Genomic DNA, 17,775 nt, shown 5'->3' with positions numbered 1-17,775 from the left:
TGTCACTTTCTAACAAGAACCATTGTCTGACCCTGTTGCAAACAGATAAACACATACTCCTTCCCCTAGGGGTATAAAGTTGCAGTTTGCAAGATGATTAAGTTCTAGAGATCTGCTGTACAGCATTATGCCTCTGGTTGACAGTACTCTATCGTGCACTTAAAAACGTGTTAAGAGGGTAGATCTCCGGTTAAGTGTTCTTACCACCATCAAAAATAAGAGCTTCCTAGTATTGTGCTTTTCTCACTCTTCTGTAACAGATTTCTCTACAGTTTATTCAAACCGTCTTATACAATCTAGATAGGGTCATTCAGAGAGTCGGTCTTTGACCTTTTTGAATCCTGAGTGTAGCATCAGGCTTTGCCATTTATGTCTTTACTCTTTTTTTCTAATTAGATAAATAATTTTAATGCGTTAAAACATTATACAGTAAAACATACCAGGCTGAAAATTAAGATATTAAAGGATTCAGTCAATGTTTCTTCATTTTTTAAAATAGTTAAGTTTGTGTTTTCAGCACTGATTGAGGAAACAATATCAAATGAAAGGAACTTGGTTTTATAAAGGGAATGAGAAGGAGGAATAATTCATAGCTGATTGTGAGAAACGTGCAGAGTCTATAGTTTTTGAACTCTATGAGTTGATACATTAGTCTCAGCTCACAAATGTTGAAGCTGTGAAATCCACAATGAAAATGATACTGCAGTTCAGCAGTGAAGCCTCCCGTCCTATGATCTTCAAGGTGCTAGGAAACACCTGAACCATACCTACTACCTTTCTTAACAGCCCTTTCATTAACGAAGTAGAGATTCAGTCAAGGACACCGATCTCGCCCTAGGTTCAGAACCCTTCAATACAGGAGATTAACATTGTCTTGTGCTCACTATATGCCAAGCACAGTGCTTTGTCGTTTAAGTCTTAACTCTCATGACTATACCGTAGGAAGATATATGAACCCGGTTTCCAGATGGTGGGTCTAAGGCTTAAAGAAGTGGATCTACCCAAGGTGATAGTTATTGGTGAAGCTGGAATTCAAGTTCAGGACTGTTTAGATCCAAAGCCCAGGCTCTTTCTCCTTTAAATGATGCCTCTCAAAAATATTTACATATCAGAAATGGTTGTCATACAATCTCTATATAGAGCTGAGAGGGAAGGAGCTAAATATGAAATTTTTAAGATCCTTTAAATCTGGAAAAAGAGCAGGTATCAGCAAAATAAACAGGTAAGTATCTGCCTCTCAGTGTTGATATTTATGTGATTATGAAACTTCAAATGTTGGGATGTTTGTCCTTCAAGAAGAAGAAAATAAAGCAGCCAATCCCTAAATTTAGATTAAAAAGAAAAGGGCAGATGAAAGAAATGTCTTTTGTATTTTCAATGGGCCGTCTCTATAGCAAATAAGCATTTGCTTAATCTTTTCTATGCCTTTCTGGTGATCTAATGATTTTTTCTTGTTGGTACCCGCCTTCTACCTACCACAGTGCGATGTTGTCAGGATGATGGAAAACACTTGCTTATAAAAAAGACAATCTTATGAATTGGATCTGAGTTAAACAAAATGTGCAAATATTTAAATGCAAGATGTTCTTTCTTGTCATTAGTAAACAGATTTAAATTTTCCAATCACCCCCTGCCAAGAAGAGTCAATACCTTAAATAGTTGGCACATATGCTATCTTGAAGAAGATAAAGAGATTTTGCCAAATGTCAGTGCAAAACAATTTTATTTGTTTATTTATTTATAAAAATTTGCTTCTTGATAGAACAACTCCAAATTCAGGATTTTTATTCCCCCCACCAAATGATCTAGCAGTGCCAAATCCTACTCTACGCCCAAGAAGTTCTGATATCTTTAGCACTGAGTCACATTTTATTTAAGTTCCTGTTGAAGACATGGAATCAACACTCTACATAACCCAGAGCCTAGTCAATGTTACTGGTAATGGGGTTAAAGTCATAAAACTAAACCCAGGCTTAAAATTCTGGCCCTGATAGTATTAACCATGTGGTGTTAGTTAAACTGATTCAGCTTCTGTAAGCCTCAGTTTTGACTCTTGAAAAATAATAGCATTAATATTTTCCCTACCTTTTCCATAGGACTGGGTACTAATATTAAATCAGATAGTATGGTAGATTATTTGCTAGAGTCTCACTTATTTATTTTCCTGTATCAGTGCCCCTTTGAAATGTCACTTTGAAGCTTCTCTCATAAAGAGATGGATCTTTTCCCCACCCCTTCAATCTGGACTGGCCTTGAGATTTGCTTTGATGGAAGTGACCCAGTGTCTTTTGTGAGCCTGCTCAGCCGCCGTGAGATCAGGCCCAGGCTAGCCCACCGGAGGCTGAGGGACCATGTGAGGCAGAAGGGCACCGTCTTGGCTGAGGCCATCCTAGGCCAACCAGCCCCCAGCCCATACAGATGCATAAGTGAGTCCAGTCAAGAACAGAAAAACTGTCCAACCCCAAATCACCAATGTGCAAAAGTATCGTTTCGAGCCATAAAGTTTGGAGCTTGTTTTTTATGTAGCAAAAGCTAATTGAGGGCTTCCCTGGTGGCACAGTGGTTGGGAATCTGCCTGTCAATGCAGGGCATGCGGGTTCGAGCCCTGGTCCGGGAGGATCCCACATGCCGCGAAGCAACTAAGCCCGTGCGCCACAACTACTGAGCCTATGCTCTAGGGCCCGTGAGCCACAACTACCAAGCCCGTGTGCCACAACTACTGAAGCCTGCATGCCTAGAGCCCGTGCTCTGCAACAAGAGAGGCCACCGCGATGAGGGGCCCGCGCGCCACAACTATAGAAAGCCCGCGCGCAGCAGCAAAGACCCAATGCGGCCAAAAATAAATATAAATAAAATAAATAAATTTGTAAAAAAAAAAAAAGCTAATTGATACAGATGCTCTGTAAGAGGGCATGTTATCAACCAGAGATGCTTTGCAGTACAATCAGCTTTATCCTCGTGTCAGTGGTATTAAAGGCGATACTCACGGGTGGTTGTCATCCTCTTCAGGCCTGGGCCCCGGGTATTGTTTTTCACGATGTGCAGAGATATCTCATACTCTTGCCCGGGAGCTAGGCCAGTTTGCTGGTACGTGGTCTCCGGCCTCCGCAGGCTTTTGGTGATCTCTCCCTCATCTTCTTTATTCTGAAATATAGAGGCACCTTTGTAAGACCTAAGGAGGTACCAGCTCCTTCATTTATGCGATTCATTCATTCTGTATTCATGCCTTCCTCTTTCATACTTTCATCTATCACTAGGCACTTACTAAGCATCTGATCAGTATGGCAGGTGCTGAGGATATAGAGAGATGAATATATCTCTCAAGTTGGTTTCTCCCTCCCACAGACCTCTCTACTCACCCCATTGACACTCAAGTCAAATGACGGGCATGAAAACCAAAGGAACTCTGGAGCCACCAAATCAATCCTTCCTTTCATAGACGAGGAAGCCAGCATCCCAGAAGTCAGGTCATTGTCCCATCTTCCAAACAGCTAGTAAGAGGCAGAGCCTGACTTTGAACTCAGGGACCCACTTTCCTGCCTCACATGTGCTTTTAGGCACAGAGAGAAAGGATACTCAATCTCAGATATGCCTGGAGGCATTCTGAGACAGAGACCATTTCTTATCTTCTTTGCCTCTGAGTGGAGATTTGTAAGACTGTAATGGGTACTCGGAACATAGAGATGACTTGCCATCTATTTACTTAGGCTCTCAGCCCTAAGTGCCGTGCTTATTGACTTCTTAAGTCACTTAAAAATAGATGCAGATGCACAGGGGCTACTTAGAGCCTTGTCCCCCACCAAAAGCCAAGGAAGTGAGTTGATAGAAAAGTCAACAGAGCCCTGTGAGCATCTTTCAGATGCTCGTGGTCGAAGGTGCCGACTCCTCTGTGCTCCTTACCATATTCCGGAAGATGACCTCCCACGTTTCAAAAGCGATGTCCAGAGGATCCCACTCCACTTCCACAGATGTCTCCCTGATGGACTTGAATTTTAGACCTTCAGGTGTAGGCAGGTCTGTCAGGAAGAGCACAGAGAAGAGGTAAAGATGACTACATGTGTGGTGGAGGGGACAGACATGATTCCACTAAACCCCACAGGGCTGTCTGTCAGAGCTGGAGTCTATTTAAGGGTTCTCCTGGGATGCCGTCTACTGTGAGGCATCATGGAAATTAATAACAATATAAGGACCAACCATATGATTGAATATTGGCAATTTCATATGCTTAAACCTAATATGACAATAGACTTTGAAATCAGACAGATGGGCTAGAATCTCAGCTCCATCATCACAACTTTTGTGTGCTTGGTTGAGTTAACAAAATGCCCTGAGCCTCAGTTTCATCATCCAAGAGAAGGAGCTAAGTATGCCTACCCCTTGGGAATGTTTTGAGACTGCTGAGTCCCACAGTGACTGCTGGCCATGGTCCCTGACCTGAAGCACAAGTTTAATAAAAGCAGCCAATGTTACTATTACTAAGCAAAAAAGAACCAATTTCTAGCCACAGCTTGCTTTTTAGGAGTGAAGGTAATTATTCTGATGTTGGACTCTTAAAGGAAGAATAACTTGAAACTTGATGTTTCCACTTTTATATTTTTTAACTATATAGACAGTGAGCTCCATAGAAAGGTAGTAGTAGAATAGAGTACTTAAGACTGCCAGGGTTCAAATCCTATCTCTACCACTTATAACTGTGTGATATGGGATGAGATGCTTAACCATTCAGAGTCTCAGTTTCCTCATCTGTAAAATGGGTTAACAGTAGCTCCTGTCTCATAGGGTTATTGTGAGTTAAATGAGTTAGTATGTGAAGACTTTCTTTAATAAATATTCAATGGGTTATAGGAAAAAGAATACATATATATGTATAACTGAATCACTTTGCTGTACAGCAGAAATTAACACAACATTGTAAATCAACTATACGTCAATAAAATTTTTTAAAAATTCATTGGGCTTAACTGGATTCCAGAGTTTTAACTAGTGTAACTGCATAAAGACAGCCATAGAGCTACAGGGGCAAAGGTGAGGCAGTAACTCATGGGGGGGGGGGGCTATGTACTGGACAGGAGGAGGGCAGTTGAGGCTGCCGAGAGGTGCTCTGGTCACTCACAAGTGGCCACCCTGGCGCTGACAGGAATGCTCTTCTTGTTCTCCAGGATGGCGAACACGCGGATAAGGTACTCCACGCCAGGCTCCAGCTCCTGGATGGTGGTGGACGTCTGGTCTCCAGGGACGCGGAACTGCATTTCTAGGCCGTCTTCATGGGTGGGCGTGTACACGATGAGGTACTCTGTGACCCGCATCTCATTTTCCCAGGCCAGGTTTATGGTCTCTTCCGTCACTTCTGTCACGATGAGGTCTTTGGGAGGGGACACTGGCAAGAATAAGGAAGGACAGTTTGGGTCAGATGGTGTCATAACGCACTCTATGAATTCTCTCTTGGTTTGTTTCCCTGGACCTGTCTCTTCCCCCAGTCACGGAGCCCTGAAATCCAGCTTCCATTTTCTAAAATGCAGACTCATCAAGGACCCTCCTGCTGTGACCCATCTTCAAAACCTTTGGTGGCCATCCCTTGCCTTCAGGCTAAAGTTCCAGGTCTGCAGTGTGGCCTTCAGGGCTCTTTGTGAACTGGCCCCTCCGACTTCTCCACTCCCTGGACCTTAGTTCAGATTCAGGCCATCTGCATGGGAAAGTGCAGCCTAGGCTTGGCTTTCTGCTCTGAACTTCGCGTCATACATTCTTAGCACTGGAAGGGTATTTTGGGCTCATCTGGTCCAACTCTTTCCTTTTCTTAGAGGTGAGTGAGGCAGAGGGACTCGCTCAACTTTGCTTACTCATCAAATTTGGAACGTACCTCTCCTCCCGGCCAGCCTGGTCTTCTTTCCAACCAGGCTTCCCTGGCTTGGCCATGTCAAACACAGAGCCGTGTGTTTGTTTTTATGTGCCAATGGCTTTAATCAAGGCAGAAAGTCTCCATTACGACAGGTATATAAGGGTGGATAAGGGAAGTACAAAGAAGACCCTCATTAAACATGAGCATTATCGGTCTTTGCTGTGTTTTCACTCAACCAGTGTTTACTTACTGAATACATGCCCTGTGCTAACTGCTGGGATAATGCTCCTTTAAGGCACTCACAGTCCTTGGGATAAAAGACAGCAACAAAAAGGTGATTTAAGAGACGGGCCTGCTTCATAGGTGATCAGCACTTCATCTTTAGCTGAATGTGCATTTAAAACAGTTTGTTTTATGTAATCTCACTGTCCATTCAATTTAGCTGAGTTTTTACTTCCATCCAAATGAGGGATTTAGTTCATTATTGGTTCCATGTCAACACAGAGTAGGAAAGAAGGTTGATGTTTAGCAAAAGGGAGGTGAGCGTTTCATCTACCCTCTTCGTGGGCACTGGGTGTTAAACTCAGCGTAGATGAGTTACCCAGATTCAGGTACCAGCTCTGTGATATATACGCTGTGTGTCCTTGGGACAATTCCATAACCTCTCTGAGCTTCTGAGCCCTCAAATAGGTAGCTCTGTAACAGGTGAGTCAAAGAGTCTGTGTGTGTGTGTGTGTGTGTGTTTGGTATAACACAGAGTTCTCCAGCACATGCCAACTCGATGGTGGCCGTCATCACGCTAGTTCGCTGGAGCGCTGGTACTCACCCTGGGAGCAGTCTTCCCCGGTGTAGCCCTCATTGCAGATGCAGCGGCCGGAGACGCACTGCCCCCAGTTGCTGCAGTCGTTGGGGCAGGATCGCTGCCCGCAGTCCAGCCCAGTGAAGCCCTCGTGGCACACGCACTGGCCGTCCACGCAGCGGCCCTGGCCGTGACAGTCGTCGGGACACCTGCGCTGCCCGCAGTCCTTGCCCGTGAAGCCCTCGTGGCACACGCACTGGCCGTCCACGCAGCGGCCCCGGCCGTGGCAGTCGCCGGGACAGGAGAGGTCTGCGCAGTCGGGGCCGGCGAAGCCGTCCTCGCACACGCACCGCCCGTCCACGCAGCGGCCCCGCTGGCTGCAGTCCCGGGGGCAGCGCAGCTCGCGGCAGTCCTCACCCATGTAGGCGTCGTCACAGACACACATGCCGTTCACGCAGCGGCCGTGCTGGTGACAGTCATGGGGGCAGCTCATCTCGCCACAGTCATAGCCCTGGAAGCCGAGTTCGCACTCGCAGCGCCCCTGCACGCAGCGCCCGCGGCCGTGACAGTCGTTGGGGCACCGCAGCTGCCCGCAGTCCTCCCCGGTGCGACCCTCGTCGCACACGCACTGCCCGTTGACACAGCGGCCGTGGCCGCTGCAGTCGCGGGGACACCGGAGCTCGCCGCAGTCCGCGCCCGTGAAGCCGTCGTCGCACTCGCAGTGCCCGTCCAGGCAGCGGCCGCGGTCGTGGCAGTCAGAGGGACAGCGCTTCTCGCTGCAGTCCGCACCCGCGAAGCCCTCGTCGCACACGCACTGGCCCTCGTCGCAGCGGCCGCGGCCGTGGCAGGCGTGGGGGCAGGCGAGCTGGCCGCAGTCCTCACCCACGAAGCCCTCGTCGCAGTAGCAGGTGCCGTTGACGCAGCGGCCGCGGTCGAAGCAGTCGTTGGGGCAGATGAGCTCGCCGCAGTCGTCGCCCGTGAAGCCCTCATCGCACACGCACTCGTTCTCCACGCAGCGCCCGCGGCCGCGGCAGTTGTGCAGACACAGGGGCTCGTTGCAGTCCTCGCCGGCGAAGCCGTCCCGGCACACACAGCGGCCATCCACGCAGCGGCCGTGCTCTTCGCTGCAGGGCACCGGGCAGGGCTCCTGGCCGCAGTCCACCCCCGAGTAGCCTTCGAAGCAGACGCAGGTCCCGTTCATGCACTTGCCCTGGTCATTGCAGTCGCTGGGACAGGCCAGCTGGCCGCAGTCGTCCCCCATGAAGCCCTTGTCACACACGCACTGCCCGTCCAGGCACTGGCCTCGCAGGTGACAGTTGCCTGGACATTCAGGCTCAGAGCAGTTGGGGCCTTTCCAGCCCGGTTCACACACGCAGCCACAGCCTTCAGTGCTGAAGTTGCCCCGGCCGTTGCAGAAGGGCTTGGTGTCCAGGCGGCCTGCAGGGAGGGAAGAGAACAGAGGCTCTCCACTGAGCACCAGCAGCCCAGTTTCTTGGTTTCTAGCCACAAAACCCAGATTCAAATTCAGCCAGAGCACGGTTGCACCCTCAGGCCCCATCTGGCTTGAAAACCACTTGCTTATTGTGTGAAATCAGTTGGAGCCTCATCTAATGATACTAGGTGGGAATTCTTAACCTGCACTCTCTGAAATTGTAGGTTCATATGCAGATTGTGTGTGTGTGTGTGTGTGTGTGTGTGTGTGTGTGTGTGTATTTCCATCCCTGGGGAGAACTCCCATAGTTTTCATCAAATTTTCAAGTATTCCCGTGACCCAAAGGTTACGAATCACGGCCTGTGCAATGCATTATGCTGGCCTGTGTCGTTACTTTTCCCGTACCTAGCCAAGGTCAGACATACAGGAGAATAAGTGTTTCAACAAGAAATAATTGTCGAACTGAACTCAGTTCTGATGCCTCAACTCAATAGCTGTGCTGCATTTGCAAAAAAAGTTAGACGCTCTGGAGCTGTTTCTTCATCGGTCAGGTGGGACCAATGGCCCACTTCCCTGGGTAAATCAGGTTAAACGAGGACATTAAGGACCTGCTGTTGTGCTTACTGTGATTTCCTTTTGCAGAGTGTTTTGGGTCGACTCAAGTTGTTATATGTGTTTATGTGACCAAAACTTTCTAAATTTTTTGTAACTGAAATGAGGCAGCTAAGGAGTGGCTTTCTAATTCTGTTAGGACCACTTTCCATTTGGCTCAGCCCTCACAAAGCTCATGTGCCTCCATCTTTTTTCCTCTCTATCCTGAAAGCTGCGGTGGTGGGTGAATACGAGGAATACGTGGTCAGGGCTGCTGTGACTCTGGCTCTTTGAAGTCTCTGTAATGTCTTGGCTTAACTTGCAGCAGTGGCTGGTGTGGTCTCCATGGAGCCAAGGAGAAGAAACAAACAAAACTCACTCCATTTTCTCTGCATCTAAATACAGTTGAATTAATACACTTTATCTCCTTCCTGACAGCAGGAGGGAAGTCAATTTTAAGAAAAAAGTTGGCTTGGAAAGTGAGAATCTAAACCTATGTTGTCTAGTATGGTAGCCACCAGACACACGTGGCTTCTAAACAACTGAATTGTGGCTAGTCTGAATTGAGATGGGCTCTAAATGGGAACTACATACACACTGGATTTCAAAGACTTAGCATAAAAGAAAAGAATGTAAAATATCCATTAACAATTTTTGTATTGATTCCAAGCTGAAAGATTATTTACTTGTATTGGTTAGATGATTCAAATCATTTTTACCTGTTCCTTTCATTAATGTGACTATTGGAAAAGTTAAGATTAATTACATACATGGCTCAGATTACAGTTCTGATGGACAGCACTGCATTAACCATTTTTTTTTTTTAAACCCATTCTTTAGCATTAGTCCTATTGTGTAACTCCCCCCTGCGTTTTGCCAGGGAGTTGACGGAAGTGGAAGATAAAGTAATTTGTGCATAAAGAAAACTTTTTTGTTGTTGTTGCTTTTACCTTGGAAACCTAAAGGATGTCCTATAGTACTCTCCACTTACAACAATTAGGGCTACTCTTGAAATAATCTGCCAAAATACTTTATAATATTCTTTATGAGCAGTAGAAATAGAGATTTTCATCTCTGATTTGAAGCTGTTGAAGCCCCTGTAGCTCTATCAACTTTAGGGAATGAAGATGAAGACAAAATTCCAAAGTGGCACAATTCCTTAAAAAAAAGATGCACCTGGAGACAGGGTATCACTGGGATAGCATGAGTTGTGGAGACACACAGGCACCTTCAAAGCTCCTATCTCTTATCACTCTTTGAGTCATCTTGTGCCAGTTGTTTAACTTTTTTGAATCTCATTTCTTACATCTGTAGGAAGGGGGTATTAAACCTTATCTCAAAGGGTTGTTGGGAGGATTAAATGAGATAGTGAATTACAATTCCTGGTACATAAAGGGGCTCAATTCATATTGTGATCATCATCGTTGCTGCCATTAAACTGGAACATGTTTTCTATTTCCCACAGATTTTGCATCACCGTAGGCAGCATTGTAACATTGCAAGAACACTGGGGTGTGGAATACTGTAGTTTAAAAGTCCTAACTTGGCCACTTATGGCAGGACCTTGAGGAATCCCAACTTCCTTCTAGGCCTTAGTTTCCCTATTTGTACAATGAAGTGATGGGGCTACATCACCACTTTTCAGAGAATGATCTTTGGGTTAGGGATTTCAAAATAAATTCATAGGTTTTAAGGGTAGAGAATGAGTAGATTTCATTGTCAAGTAAGTTTTAGAAACTCGTACTTAAACTAAAATAGGGTTTTTCAAAGCAGGACTTCTCAGAGGCCTGAAAATTCCTCTGAGAAACATTCGCCACCAAGACTCTCCAAGAGCACAACGGAGATGATTACGTTCCGCACAATCATTTGTCCATAAAATCTCTTTTGAATGAACACCTTGTGAGGCTAGTTCCCCAGGGAGCCCACTCTGGAAAACAACTGATGGATCCTGGCCTGCTCATCGTTCCTCCCACATGTACAGCGAGGGGCTGGGCCGGTCACCAGCTCCTACCTTCGGCAGGCTGGAGGCAGCAGCCTCCTCCCAAGGTGCACTGCTCCCGCAGGGAAGACACCAGGTTCTCCAGCTCCTCCAGTCTGCTCAGAAGCTCCTTGACATCAGGAACAGCGGCACAACCGCAGGCCCGGCGGGGGATGCTGATGCGGTGCGTGAAGACGATCTGGTTTTCCCCATCTACCGTGTGCTCCTGGAAGCTTTCCCTGGGCTCTGACAGTGGGACCAAGTCTTTCTCCCCACTGGCTGATTCCAGATCCACCGAGCACTGAGACCCCACAGGCAGCTTGATGTTGTAGACATGACTAAACACCACCGGCTGGTTCTCCTCTGGCAGGGTGGCATTCACCCCACTCTGTCGCTTGTGCCGGATGACTTTCTTGAGGACGCCACCTTCGGCAGGAAGGGCAAGCAGAGCTAGGAAGATGCCTGCCAACAGCTGAGTCACGACCCCCATGGTGGAGGTGGGTTTGGCTGAATGTTCCCGGGGTTCTACGGTCCTAGGGTATCTCACTCTTAGGCAGAATTGGGGATTTGGAAGCTGAGAGTAGAATCCAAATCAGTTGTTCCTGATCTTCTTGAAAGAATTCTCTTCTACAAGTAAACAAAGGAAAACAATAAGCTTGTTAGTATCTACTGTTCATTGAATCTATTGGATATCTGCAATTCCAAGTGAATTTTGATTTGTATTTCCTGTGTGTGAAGGTCTCCTTTTATTCCTTCAGTGTGCATTGCAGTGTGGATATAAAATGGTCTCTAAAAGAATTTTGCAATCTTGAAGGAATGACTTCACTCACTATTCAATATTTGGAAATATAGGGAGACAGCAGAAAGGACAAGACAGATCAGATGCGGGTTTGGATCTCAGCTCTAGTTCTGGGCCTTTGGGTAAGTTGTATAACTTTTATTTGTCTTATTTCACTTCTGTACAGTGAAGATCATAATGTCAAGGTTAAAGTAATGATGAAAGTGAAAACAGTAAGTAGAAATCATTCATATAGTCATGAAGCCCTTTGCTATTTACTGGTTGAGCACATTGAGTGGTATGAAGGCCGTAGTCCCATAGATGTCCAGTAACTCCTCCCTTTTATTATTGACCCTCCAATCTAAGATTAACTCCATCTGCTGGTTTTCCTCTGCTGTGAGAGGCAGAAGTGAAAATGAAAGACTTTAGAAAGCAAACTGAGTTTTTACTGTAACTGAACATCTAACTAGTTATGTGGCTGTTGGAATAGTATTCTACCTCTTTGAACCTCAATTCCTCTTCTTTTCGATTTATTTCTAAAACCTTAAAAGGTCAAGTTTTTAGAAGAGCCTGACAGAATGTTCCTGAACCAGTTATCCAAACTATGACCAAGGGCAAGAGATGACTCAGAAAGATGTCCATGAGCCCTTGATGTCTTCTGCAATCAACAAGTACTTATTCTTTTTTTTTTTTTAAATTAATTAATTATTTTTGGCTGCGTTGGGTCTTCGTTGCTGCGCACAGGCTTTTCTCTAGTTGCGGCGAGTGGGGGCTATTCTTCCTTGTGGTGCACGGGCTTCTCACTGCAGTGGCTTCACCTGTTGCGGAGTACGGGCTCTAGGCACGCGGGCTCAGTAATTGTGGCTTGTGGGCTCTAGAGTGCAGGCTCAGTAGTTGTGGCGCACAGGCTTAGTTGCTCTGCGGCATGTGGGATCTTCCCGGACCAGGGCTCGAACCTGTGTCCCCTGCATTGGCAGGCGGATTCTTAACCACCGCACCACCAGGGAAGTCCCAACAAGTACTTATTCTATTCTAACTGAGTGTCGTACACTGAATCATACCTTCCCCTCCCCCCCAAATTCATACTTGAAGTCCTAACCCTCAGTGTGACTATATTTGGAGATAGGGCTCTTAGGGAGGTAATCAAGGTTAAATGAAGGTCATGAGGGTGGGGCCCTAATCTGATGATAGTATTGGTGTCCTTATAAGAAGAGGAAGAGACTCCAGATCTCTCTCTGACTCTGTCTCTGTGTCTGTTTGTGCACAGCAGAAAGGCCGTATGAGGACACAGTGAGAAGGTGGCCATCTGTACGCTTTATCATTCAAATTAGTTTCCTAATAAGAATTTGTGGATCTGTGATGTAGGCAAGCCCACTGAATGAAAATTATTATGAAGAGGAGAACTTGGCAAGTTCTCTTCTTTCAAACTACCATAGCCTATCTTAGTTGTTTACCGGACAAATATTTATTGATTGCGTATTCTACTGCAATTGTTTTAACTCTCTTTGCCTTCCACAAAGTCCTTCTTTCTCACCCTCTTCCCATCAACTCTTAGCTCTTTCTTTTTTTTTTTTTTTTTTTTTTTATGAGAAAGGGCCGTGGGCCAAGTTTGAAATGCTTTTGGACTTTTACCCAACACTTTTGTGTGTGTTGTTAAATGACTTAAATTTCCATCTAAAAGGCTGTTAGAATTGTCGGTTGAGACTTTAAGGCAACAAATCTAGGGAAATAATGACCAGAGTATGGGTTGAGTGAGGATTTTTCACTCTGTATGTGCACTGGCACAGCCAAATGCTGCATTGTTTGGAGGAAAGAAATGTGATTCTTGAGGGTTGTGTATTTTCCATATTGGCTCATGGTGGTCTGAGGGCAGGCGGATGTTTTTGCACTTTGGGAAAGACCCATTATACCTTCAGCATGGTGGAAAATGTCTAGACTTTGGAATTAGACACACCTGAGTACAAATGCCACTCACTAACTCTGTGACTTGGGCAAGCTATTGATATTTATCCTCTCTAAACCACGATCTCACTTTTGCAATGGGGTCAAAATCCTTCCAGAGGGAATTATGAATTAAAGATCTGCACAGAAAACACCCAACATAGTGTCAAGCCCGTAATAGGCACATATTAAAAAGTAGCTGCTATTTTGTTATGCTCTGAAGAACAAAACCTAGCATGAGTCCAGGCCAATAGCCTCCTTTTGCTTAAGCTTGACCTCTTCACTGAATCCAGTACTAAACCCAACAGCAACTTGGATGTAGATCAAAGAGGAGCTGCAGAATCACTGATGAGTGAGGGGGTAAACCTTATGAAGATAAATTTACTAGAACTGGAAATACTTACACCAGAGGAGCAAACATACAAAGCAAATAGTAACCTTTAAGAATGTAAAATTAAAAAAAAAAAAGAATGTAAAATATTCTCATGCAGACAACTGGCTGGTTAGTGTCTCCTTTGAGGATAGACCTAGGGAAAATTACTTTAGATTACAGTTTGTGATATTTAGGTTAGACATGAAGGATCATGTTCGAACAGTAGGGCTTTTAAAATCGGAGAATGAACAACTTATTCTGTAGAGATTCTTTAGAAAGCACAAGCAGATTCTTATCTTTATAGGAAGTGATCAGGCAATGGAAGGTCTGGAAAATGTCTTGTAGGGGGAAGGAGTGTGGACCTGTACATGTTTATTCTGTAGCTGAGAAAGCCAAGATTGAGAAGAACAGGATTCCTATGTATAAATGCTGGGGAAGCAGGAGCTGGCTTGTCCCTTGTGGCCTCAAAGGACAAAACAAACATCAATATGTGTGTACGTTAGGGATGGAGAGGAGGGTTGGTTACAAGAAGGCAAATTTCAGCACAACAGAAGAAATATGTTTCTAATTGGAATTATCCAATAGAAAGGGCTTCTTTGAGAATATGGCAAGCTCCAAGGCTCTGGAATGTAAATAGAAGAGTGTTGAAGAGCACAGGTTTGTAGACAAACTGTCTTGAGTCATTGTTCAACCACTTCCTCTCCCTTGGGCAAACTATCTATACCACAGGCCAGAGTCATTTCATCAATAAAACATGCTACGAGTGTCCCCGTAGGACTACTGTGGAAAGTGCATGAGATAATGTGTGTGGTGGGAATGGTACGGTCTTTGGCAGCAGCAAGAGCTCAATAAAGGGGAGCTTTTGTTTTAAAAACATGGACTTCAATTAGTATTTTTTCCAGGATTTTCTTCCCTCCAACTCTTGAAACTCCTACCTTGGCATATGCAGTTCTGTTTTTCTAAGCAAGGGTGAGTTCTGCAGTGAAGTGAAGGAATCTCTGTCTCAGAGCCCCCAGGCAAATATGTCCTGGGAGATACCTCTATATTTATCTCTATCTCTATCTCTACATCTACATCTGTATCTACATCTTTATCTTTATCTACATCTCTACCTATACCTATGTCCATATCCCTGTCTACGTCTATACCTGTATCTATCTATCTATCTACACTCTATCTACCTAGTTATCTATCTTCTATCTTTTATGGAGAGATTAAAGGATCTGTTTGACAATGTTTGCAAAGGTGAAAGGAGGGCAGCAGGAAGAGACACAGCCTTTGTATTGGCTCAATACATAGATTGTTGGGGTCACACATCCAGGACAAAGTGGCTATATCCAAGCCATGCATGCTGCCTTGCTCTGTAACCTGCCTTGGCATATATGCTAAGTGCAGAAAAATACACGTGTGGATCAGACTCTACTTTCTATTTTTATCAAAAGAAATTTTTAGAGCCAAATTAACTCTGTGATTGTGTTTGTGACTCTTTAGGTGCCTTCATTCCTGTTAACTTCTCAAGCATAATTAATCTGGAGAAAAAAACAAGCAAACAAAAAAACTACCTTAAAGATTTCTTCATGAGAGAGAAGGTTTAAGAAGAGGAAGAAAACTTTGAATTCTTTGGTCCAGAGCTGCGTTATTCAATATGGTAGCCACTAGCTACAAGTGGTTATTAAAATTAAATACAATTAAAAATTCCATCCTCAATTGTACTGTTCACATTTCAAGTGCTTAATAGCAACGTGGTTAGTGGCTATAATTCAGACAGTGTGGATAAATAACATTTCCATCATTGCAGGAAATTCTATTTAGCAGTGCAAGTTTAGAAGTCTGCTTGGTGATGTTAAGCGCATGGTACAAATGAGGAAACTGAGGCTCAGAGAGGTCAGAGGGAGTCTAAAAAAGAAAGGTAGGATATTGTTAAGTCTCCTATCTAATTAAGATTAGTGAGTACCTCACCTGCAGGTGCCAGGAGACTAGAGAAGATGACATCTTTTTAGTTAACCTAAGCAAATATTTATGTGCACTGTAATTTCCATACCTTACATGTTCAAACATATCCAAGTACAAGCGAGGAGTGGTCTTTATGGCTGTTGTCCTCCTCAGATATGAAGGGACATGGAGCTTGCCCCAGGTCATCATCCTTTCCCCCATCCTACACTTGGGATATGAAATGTTTTTTCTTTTTCTCTCTGCATACCTTAGAACCCCAAGTTCTCCATGAGATTCTTCTCAAATAAAACCGAAGATAGGTTGCCCAGGAGCCACTCTGGCTACACCTAACATCTTGTTCTGCCATGCCTCACCTTTCTCTTGGGAGCTGGTAGATTTGTTGAAATTAACTCATGGCTCTCCTGCTTCTGTTGACTCTGTGCTACTTTGCTGCAGACTTTTTGAGGGGACTCAGTCCATTTTCTTCAGTAGTCTGAACAGTTCTATTGATGAAGTGGCTAGGTATGGGAGAAAGAGCCTGGTCTTTGCCGAGAAATAGACCTGTGTTAGAATCCAGCTTTTCCACTTGGTAGCTGCTACCTGTGGCCATTCACTTCCCCCTCTGAGTATCACTTGCTTCATCTCCTGCATGGCTATATATATATGCTTATTTTATAAAGTTATGAGAAGATGGGATAAAATGAGATGTATCTTAAGCTACCAGCACAGTGCCTGGCACATAGTAGGTACTTAACATGGTAGCTAATGATAATAGAAACAATAATAACGACACTGGTCAAATAGAGAGTAGATTAGAAAGGAAAGTTTGCATCCAGAAGGCATGGGAGAATTAGGGAATTACATCATGGCTATGACAATGATGTAATAGGTAACAAAAGAGATTGGCTAACCTAGGTCTTTTAAGGTTCAAAGTGGAGGGTGGCTACATTCTTTTGAGGGGCTGAAGAAAGACACCTCGAAAGAGGTGGCACCTGAGATGAGCCTGAAGGATGGGTGGGATTCTAAAAAGTGGTTGGTTACAACTGAGTAGGTGGATTGAATTTGCACCTTACCCGCCTACCCTTCTAGACTAGGCGTCTAGAAAGAGGGAATAGCATGAGAAAAGGCAAGGAATGTGTGGGTGAGGAGGAGAATGAGGAAGGAGACAGTAATAACAGCAGCTTCCCTCTGCAGCTGCCTGATGTAGGCAAAAGTGGGGTAACACGTACGGAATACTGATCTCCTGGTTCTACTGGGGTGTATGAGGTGTGTAGGGGAGTGGAAAGGAGAGAGCGCGTGGAGTTGGTACAGCCAGTGAGGAGAGCATGAATGGTCAATGTGAAGGGCTGGTGCTGAGCCCAGTAAGCATTGCTGTGTCTTTCTAAGGCCACGTGCCTAATTGCTCAGTGTCATCTGTGGAGAAGATTAGGGAAAACATAGGTTTCTGTATTTAGTCCCTTGGTCTGCAAATACCTGGCAAACTTATGTTGCCTGCCCTTTAAAAAAAAAGGAAGAAAAAAAAAGATAAAGCAATGGTCTTGAAGCCTTTTTTGCTTTTCTTTTTTTGATGGGGGGAGGTGTTAAAATGTTAAGACTTCCAACAAGGACCTACTGTACAGCACAGGGAACTCTGCTCAATATTATGTAACAACCTAAACGGGAAAAGAATTTGAAAAAGAATAGATACATGTATATGTTTAACTGAATCACTTTGCTGTACCCCTGAAACTAACACAACATTGTTAATCAACTATACTCCAATATGAAATAAAAATTTAAATAATGTTAGGTCTTCATCACTGATGAAAGATAAAAATTAGTTCTTGTTTCAGTTCCTTTGATATTAGCTGTGGCCAGTGTAGGATGATATCTCCAGATTTGGGCATTATAGATTTTTATTCAGAACATTACTGTGAAGTAACATTCATTTAATAGATGGGGAAACCTCGGTCAGGTCAGTGTCATGGCAGCCATGTCCCAAGAGCTTTTTGGTTTACAGTTGTATACTCTGAGGTGCCTCTTGGCTTGTTATCAGATCTTCCTTTTTTTTTTTTTTCTTCCAGTAGAGCTGTTTGATAGCTAACCTTTTGGAAGCAGCATGGAATAAACAAACTG

The 17,775-nt window shown here is 44.5% G+C and overlaps 1 protein-coding gene across 3 annotated transcripts in view; it reads right to left on the bottom strand.

Moving 5' to 3' along the window:
* Positions 1–17,775, bottom strand: part of TNC (tenascin C) — a 91,404-nt gene that overhangs the window by 53,953 nt on the left and 19,676 nt on the right. For all 3 annotated transcript variants that reach the window (XM_061200036.1, XM_061200038.1, XM_061200037.1), the window contains exons 2-6: positions 10,670–11,263; positions 6,663–8,072; positions 5,114–5,377; positions 3,901–4,016; positions 2,988–3,144 (exon numbers count right to left, since the gene is read on the bottom strand). In XM_061200036.1, coding sequence (XP_061056019.1) covers positions 2,988–3,144; positions 3,901–4,016; positions 5,114–5,377; positions 6,663–8,072; positions 10,670–11,126 — 2,404 coding nt within the window. In that variant the 5' untranslated portion in view covers positions 11,127–11,263. The remainder of the gene's footprint in view (positions 1–2,987; positions 3,145–3,900; positions 4,017–5,113; positions 5,378–6,662; positions 8,073–10,669; positions 11,264–17,775) is intronic.

This window comes from Eubalaena glacialis, chromosome 9 (genome assembly GCF_028564815.1).
Source record: "Eubalaena glacialis isolate mEubGla1 chromosome 9, mEubGla1.1.hap2.+ XY, whole genome shotgun sequence".
NCBI lineage: Eukaryota > Metazoa > Chordata > Mammalia > Artiodactyla > Balaenidae > Eubalaena > Eubalaena glacialis.
The sequence above is the reverse complement of the archived record's forward strand: the minus strand, read 5'-3'. Positions and strand labels throughout refer to the sequence as shown.